Here is an 8,006-nt window from a genome sequence, read left to right as displayed (position 1 = left end):
TCATGTCATATATATGTTGTGAGGTTGGATGTAAGGTGCAAATCTTTCAATAAGTGAATTTGCTCCATTCATATGAATTGTAATTTGCTTTTTATGTATTGGAATTAAGAAGTTCTATAATTCAATTACAGTAGAGGAAATGCAAGAAGCTCTTATGTAGTGAAAAGTGGTACCTATGTATCTATAAGTTAGTATATATTCTCCCATGAGTAGCTCTTTACCATTCTAGCACTTTGCAGTTTTCCTGCAAGCCGTTAGCTTTTAGTGTGTCTTGACATGGCACTCTTCTAAAACTGCTCCTCTGCCGTGCCCTAGTCTTCATCATATATTCTTGTTGTTCATTGATTTTGTTCACATCATACGCTAATGATTCCCTTCAATAAAAGATCTCTTCGCCTATTAATGAAAATAAATATACTTTTAATGTTTAATCAGAATCAACTATTAATTACATTAGATCAACAATAACTCATGTAAATTTATTATCGATAAAAAATTAATATAATGTAAATTTATTATCGATAAAAAATTAATATAATTATAATTATGTTACGTGCTATAGTTCAAGAATTAAATTATAGTTGAATAAACAAACAAAAACTTATTAATAAATAATAATTGAGTGATTAATTGTGTAGTTTTCTCAAATATATTTAAAAATAGTGATTTGACAACCTATATTGACATAATTTAAATGATCAATTTCAAATAGTTGAATTGATCAAATTATACTTTTCATAATTGGGTGATCAAAGTGTACAGTTATTAATAGTTGAGTGACCATGGATGTAATATACCCATTAAAAATATCAATATTTTAACCTCGTTTATAAAATTAAAATTCAATTATTTGATTGTTAAAAATAATGAAAAAATAAAAAGGTAATTAAGTTTAGAAGTGACCATTTGACCCTAACTGTCTCCATTTATAAAGGAAAACGCACCACTTAACTATCAACCCCATACTTATCTCCTTAATCCTTTGAACTATAATTTTCAATTTATTATTATTTTTCATACTTAGAAAAAGGAAATTAACTCATTCAATGTTACTCAGTTAATTACTGGGTTCTTTTTTTTTTTTTCCGAATTATTGAAAAATGTCAGTGATTTCAGTGTTCTAAATTATTACTTCACCATTAATATCACTTTTTTTCTTGATTTCCTTCAGTGATTTTGCTGATAGATTTATTTTTTTTGCAATTCTTTTTGGGGTTGCTTGTGGCAAAAGGAATGGCTTGGTTTAGAGCAAGTTCATATCTAGGAAAGTTAGCAATCAAAAGAACCCTTTCCCATAGTGGATCATATGCAATAAGAAGCCAAATCTTTCATCTACGGAGTCGATGTTTTCGTTCCACCGTCTTCAATCCGAAGCAGAAAACGTCACCTGTTCCGCGATCCGTGCCGCTTTCGAGGCTAGCTGATAACTTTCTTGACGGGACGAGTAGTGTGTACTTGGAAGAACTTCAAAGAGCTTGGGAAGCTGATCCGAACAGTGTCGATGAATCTTGGGATAATTTCTTCAGGAATTTCGTCGGACAAGCATCGGGACCGGCAAGAGTTTCGGGCCAAACAATACAAGAAAGCATGCGCTTGATGTTGCTTGTAAGGGGCTACCAAGTTAATGGTCACTTGAAATCAAAATTAGACCCCCTTGGCTTGGAAGAAAGGGAAGTCCCTGATGAATTAGACCCTGCATTCTACGGTTTTACCGAAAGTGATCTTGACCGTGAATTCTTCATAGGTGTATGGAGTATGTCCGGATTTTTATCCGAAAACCGACCAGTTCAGACTCTCAGGTCGATATTGATCCGTCTCGAGCAATCCTATTGTGGGAGCATCGGGTACGAGTTTATGCACATCGAGGAAAGGGAGAAATGTAACTGGTTAAGAGAAAAGATTGAAACTCCGACGCCTATGCATTACAATAAGGAACGCCGAGTTCTAATTCTTGATAGACTTATGTGGAGTACACAATTTGAGAGTTTCTTGGCAACAAAAATGAAAACTGCCAAGAGATTCGGGCTCGAAGGTGGGGAGACATTGATTCCCGGTATGAAGGAGATGTTCGATCGCGCTGCGGATTTAGGGGTCGAGTGTATATGTGTTGGAATGTCTCATAGAGGCCGATTAAATGTTTTAGGTAATGTTTTTCGGAAACCGTTACGACAGATATTCAGTGAGTTCGATAAGAACTCAAAGTTCGAAGATGAAAGCGGGCTATATACAGGCACCGGTGATGTTAAGTACCATTTAGGAACTTCTTATGATCGTCCCACTAGGGGTGGGAAGAGGATTCATTTGTCTCTGGTTGCAAATCCGAGTCATTTAGAAGCCGTAGACCCAGTTGTCATCGGAAAGACTCGAGCAAAGCAATACTTTTCGGACGATTTGGATCGGACTAAGAACATGGCAGTATTGATTCATGGCGATGGAAGCTTTGCTGGACAAGGAGTAGTGTATGAAACTCTACACCTTAGTGCACTACCAAACTATACTACTGGCGGAACCATACACGTTGTAGTGAACAATCAAGTGGCGTTTACGACCGATCCAAGGGCTGGGCGATCTTCGCAGTATTGTACTGACGTTGCCAAGGCCTTAAATGCTCCCATTTTTCATGTTAACGGTGACGACATAGAGGCAGTCGTTCACGTATGCGAGCTTGCAGCACAATGGCGCCAGACTTTCCATTCGGATGTAGTTGTCGATATCGTGTGTTATCGGAGATTCGGACATAATGAAATCGACGAACCGTTTTTCACCCAACCGAACATGTATAAGGTCATCCAAAAGCATCCCTCAGCGCTTGAAATCTATAAAACTAAGCTTTTGGAATCTGGAGAGGTGACTGAAGAAGACATTGATAGGATGCATAAAAAAGTTGATTCCATTCTCAATGAAGAGTTTATGAGTAGTAAAGATTATGTTCAACAAAGAAGGGACTGGCTTTCAACTAATTGGAGAGGATTCAAATCGCCCGAACAGCTTTCCCGAATCCGAAACACCGGGTTGGGCACATATGTTATTGATGTAGTTGTTTTTCAAACTCTGGGGTTTGAGCAGTGACGGAGAACCCGTCATGGTTAAAATTTAGTGATGGAGTTAGTGGCAGTTTTTCTTTTAATACTACTGTTACTAATTTAGTGACAGTTTTCCGTCGCAAAATTTTGAAATTCCGTCACAATTTCCGTCACAAGTTCTCTTACAATTTTTAATTTTCATTTGTTTTCGATAGAGTGTGTCCGGATGTACTAAAGATGGTTGGGAGAGCAATTACAATTCTGCCTGAAGATTTCAAGCCGCATCGAGCGGTGAAGAAGGTGTACGAAGATCGTGCGAAGATGATTGAAACCGGGGAGGGCCTTGATTGGGCGATGGGGGAGGCACTGGCTTTCGGGACGTTGTTGGTGGAAGGTAAGCACGTTAGATTGAGTGGCCAAGATGTTGAAAGAGGCACATTTAGTCATCGGCATGCAATAGTTCATGATCAAGAAACAGGCAAAATTTATTGCCCGTTAGACCATATCATGGAGAACCAAAATGATGAGATGTTTACAGTGAGTAACAGGTACAAAAATTTTGTTAACCTTTAGTACTATTTTTGTCCATTAACTCGAATTTAGGTGTGTTGACATTGGTACGTATTTGACATGGGTATGTTATTTGAAGGGTCGTATCTCCTTATTTATATTTAAGTACGTGTTAGATGTGAATATTTCAAGAAAAACGAAAAGACAAACTGACATAGATGGACTATAATTGCTATTTAGATGTCCTATATGTATTCTAAGACGTCTCTCCCATGTATGGGCTTGGCTCGAGCCAAGGTCCTTCGATTTAAGGGCAAATAGGGGCAATGGTCAAATCTCGAGAACCCGGTTTATTCATCATATATGGTGCTTTAATGGAGGAATATATATCATTGTTGGCAGCTCGCTTTCGGAATTCGGTGTTCTCGGGTTTGAACTTGGATATTCAATGGAAAATCCAGACGCTATTGTTCTATGGGAGGCTCAATTTGGTGATTTCTCTAATGGTGCACAAGTTATATTTGATCAGTTCCTAAGCAGTGGAGAGTCTAAGTGGCTTCGTCAAACGGGGCTTGTAGTACTGCTTCCTCATGGATATGACGGTCAAGGCCCCGAGCATTCGAGCGCAAGGCTCGAACGGTTCTTACAGGTTTGGATTCAAGGATCTATGTTATTCAGATTCGAGTAATGTTGAATATATATATATATATATATAATACGGGTATGTGTTTGATATGGATAATGGCAGATGAGCGATGAGAATCCTTACGAAATTCCAGAAATGGATGCAACGCATCGAAAACAAATACAGAAATGCAATTGGCAGGTTGTGAATACTACAACTCCTGCAAATTACTTCCATGTTATAAGGCGACAGGTGAGTTAGATCATTCTTCTTTACTCTACTTAAAAGGTCAAATTTTAGTATTAATACTTGTACTATATTGAACTTGAGGATTTAGTCCTATATTTTTAACCAAATATATTCATATATTTTAATTTGATATAATTTAATCATCTGTCTATTATTAATGTTATTAAGATCAATCAAACAATACCTTCAAAAAATTCATTTGAACTTCTAAATGATATAAGAAATTTCAAGTTTCAATTTAAAAAAAAATCAACATGAATCGGCAATGAAAAATTTTAATAGTATTAATTATTTGGACTAAAGTGTAATGCTAATAATAATAAAAGACATGAGTATATCGAATTAAAGTATAAAGCTAAATCCTCTAGTTGAGTGTACTATAGAAATCAAAACCATAATTTGATTAGATATATTCAAATCCGATCGTCAACCTTGCATACAAGTATATGTTTGACATTAGCATATTCAATTTTCTCCATGTTTCTCAAGATGATATCCCATATTCGTGCTCAAATATGTATCAGACACTAGTATTTCAAAAAAAGAGAAAAAGAAGTACTCGAGTAATAGTGAAATTGCATTTTTACTCTGCATTCAAGCATCATAGTATAATAATAATAGAGTTTTTCATTTCCAGATGCACAGGGAATTCCGTAAGCCATTGATTGTAATGGCACCTAAGAACTTGCTCCGTTACAAGAACTGCAAATCAAACTTATCGGAATTCGATGACGTTCAAGGCCATGAAGGATTTGACAAACAAGGAACCAGATTTAAACGTCTTATAAAGGACCAAAGCAACCATTCGGATCTCGAGAAAGGTGTTAGGCGACTGGTTCTTTGTTCTGGAAAGGTAACAACGTTTAACTCTTCATATTAACTCGTATCTAATTAAGCATTTGAAAAGTCGTTTATAATTGATGTTTGTATTTTTTTTTTCCAGATATATTATGAGCTTGATGAGGAGCGTCAAAGGCTTAAGGCCGATGATATTGCGATTTGTCGAGTGGAACAGCTTTGTCCCTTCCCCTTTGATCTCATCCAACGAGAGCTTAAGCGTTATCCAAGTATGTACTGTGAATTTATGTGAAAATTTCAGTCCTTTTATGGGTGTGCTGCTTCGGCACTTCATTCTTTTAAGTGTTGGTGTCTGATTTTTGAGTTGGATACATAGATATGAGATATGAGTATAATCGTCTAATTAGTAGAAAAGATTGAAGTAATGCATTTAACATTTATGTGTTACATATATTTGAGTATGGATGTAAGGAAGACTTGTCAATTGGGTTGGAGGGCTTAATATGGATAGCCACAATTTGAATTTTAAAATTTTTGGGTAAAATTGATTTGTGTTAGTTTCTGATTCTAGTTGTTTAAGGCATGATTGATTTCAAGTTGATATCATTTTGAGTATCATTTAGGTTTAAGGTTGGAGTGTTTCAAGTTGGACCATTATGAATTTGGATCATTACATGTTTTAGTCAATTTAAGTTTTAATCATTTTAAGTTTGAGTTTTTTTATAAGTTTGAATTGGATTGGTTCGAATTGTTGACTTTTATGATAACATAGGGTTGAATTGTCTTGGATTTAAGTTGATCGAGTCAAATTTTTATATTTGAATCAAAATTGAATGATCTAGTATAAAAATAATATCTTCTACGCACAATAAAAATACATAAAAGAAAAATCAAAATACCCTTATTATTATGGTAATTGAGTACTCACTCCTAAGTTCGAGTAATGAAGCTTTACTGGTAAAAAAACATTAGTTTTTATTTTTGTATTTTAGTCAATTTAATTCGAGTCATTTTAAATTCTAATTATTTTCTGTTTGATCCATTCCAGATTTAAGTCATTTTAGGTTTTGCTCGTTTGAGTTTAAGATTTGAGTATTTCAAATTTGGTCATTATGGGTCCAGCTTATTTTAAGTTCTAATTACTTTGAGCTCGAGTCATTCTAGGTTATTTGTTCAGATTACTTTGATTTTGATCATTTTGAATTAGGTTTTTTTTTTATTATCATTTTGGGTTAGACTTGGAAGAGTTTGAATTGTTAACTTTCTTTACAATCAAATTAATTTAGATCAATTTGGGTTTAGATTAATCAAATCAAGTTTTCGTGTTCTAATCAAAATTGACTGGTCCGATATAAGGATATGATACTCTAAAAACTCATAATATATAAAAGAAATAGAAAAATCAAACATACCCTGATCAAACATATATTTATAACTGACTTTGAAATCCGGGTAAGGTAGAAAAATGTTATTTGTCATTAATTTGAATCTGTTAACATTGATTTCTATATTGTAACAGATGCTGAGATTGTGTGGTGCCAAGAAGAGCCAATGAACATGGGTGCATACACCCACATTGCTCCTCGCCTTTGGACTGCCATGAGGAACTTAGGTAGGGGATCCCCAGAAGACATCAAATACGCCGGAAGACTACCGTCTGCCGCCACCGCCACCGGTTTATTGCAGATTCATCAAAATGAACAGGCTGATATTATAAACCTTGCAATGCAATCTGAACCAATCAAGTATCCTTACTAAAGCAGCTCATTCAAAGCCTGTTAATATCTAATTATTATAACAATTAAAGCCTCATTTCAGGTTAGAATTCAACAATCCTAGCAAATGGTAACTTTCGCTTCTCTTGTTTTCCCATAAGTTTTGAGTTTTTTTTTTCCTTTCAAATTATTTGATTTGAGAACCAATAGTTGTATTGACATTTATAGATTTATGTTAATTTGTGTCAAAGAGTCTGAAATGTATTTTTTTTGTTTATGTTTTACAATAAATGACTGCATGGTGGTTGACAGGTCGATTTGTCAATAGTGCATAAATTTTCTCTTATGTTTCCTATAGATATTTAATTTTCGCTATGGTTTTAAGAATTTGTGTTATCAAATTCGAAGCAATAGAAATGTTGCTCTTCTTCAAAATAGTTGTTTAGAGCCATCCTTGTTTGAAAATAGTTACGTTTGAAATTTTTTTGCTCAGAATAGTACTTCAGTTTAGAATAACTGTTATCTATTGTAGGTATTATTTGAAAATAACTCTTGTCGAGAAAAGTTAAAATTTGGAACATCTCCTATTTAGAATAATGATGTTTTAAGAATAATTAAGTTTAAAATTAACAACCGTTATTTGAAACAACTTCTATTTAGAATAGTTGTGTTTTTTTGAAAGCCATTATTTAGAACGAGCTCTTCCAAGAAAAATCATTTCCATAGAACTACTCTTGTTCGGATCAACCTCTATGTTGAGAACAACTCATGATTGAAACAAGTCAAAATAACCCATGTTTAGGAATAACCATTGTCTTGTATTTCAAAAGATGTTCTGTAAAAAATATTTTATATGGTACTACTTCACCAAAGTAGAAGTGGAAGTAACTCCAGAATATGACAGAGTTCTTGGGTTATCTTTATTCTTGAGATGTTCTGGAGAGCTTGACTTGGTGGATCGGATATGGAGGTAATAGAAGTTTTCTTTTAACATTTTCATGTAACATTGAGTGCTTCTCCCTTCTTTTGGAAATATAACGAATAAAAATTCTCTATTCGCCATTTCTAACAAAAACCTTTATTAAA

General features: G+C 34.5%; 1 protein-coding gene across 1 annotated transcript; it reads left to right on the top strand.

Annotated features, from left to right (window-relative positions):
* Positions 1–1,056: 1,056 nt before the first annotated feature.
* Positions 1,057–7,259, top strand: LOC108463589 (uncharacterized). Its single transcript, XM_017763513.2, has 7 exons — positions 1,057–3,011; positions 3,239–3,571; positions 3,936–4,182; positions 4,282–4,410; positions 5,045–5,260; positions 5,351–5,474; positions 6,725–7,259. The coding sequence occupies exons 1-7, from the start codon at positions 1,234–1,236 to the stop codon at positions 6,961–6,963; spliced, it is 3,066 nt and encodes a 1,021-aa protein (XP_017619002.1). The 5' UTR covers positions 1,057–1,233; the 3' UTR covers positions 6,964–7,259.
* Positions 7,260–8,006: the final 747 nt, after the last annotated feature.

Source organism: Gossypium arboreum, chromosome 10 (assembly GCF_025698485.1).
Source record: "Gossypium arboreum isolate Shixiya-1 chromosome 10, ASM2569848v2, whole genome shotgun sequence".
NCBI lineage: Eukaryota > Viridiplantae > Streptophyta > Magnoliopsida > Malvales > Malvaceae > Gossypium > Gossypium arboreum.
The sequence above is the reverse complement of the archived record's forward strand: the minus strand, read 5'-3'. Positions and strand labels throughout refer to the sequence as shown.

Coding starts and splice junctions, on each gene's coding strand:
- LOC108463589 (XM_017763513.2), top strand. CDS start 1,234: ATGGCTTGGTTTAGAGCAAGTTCATATCTAGGAAAGTTAGCAATCAAA. Junction 3,572..3,935: donor ATGTTTACAGTGAGTAACAG/GTACAAAAATTT, acceptor CATTGTTGGCAG/CTCGCTTTCGGAATTCGGTG. Junction 5,261..5,350: donor TGGTTCTTTGTTCTGGAAAG/GTAACAACGTTT, acceptor TTTTTTTTCCAG/ATATATTATGAGCTTGATGA.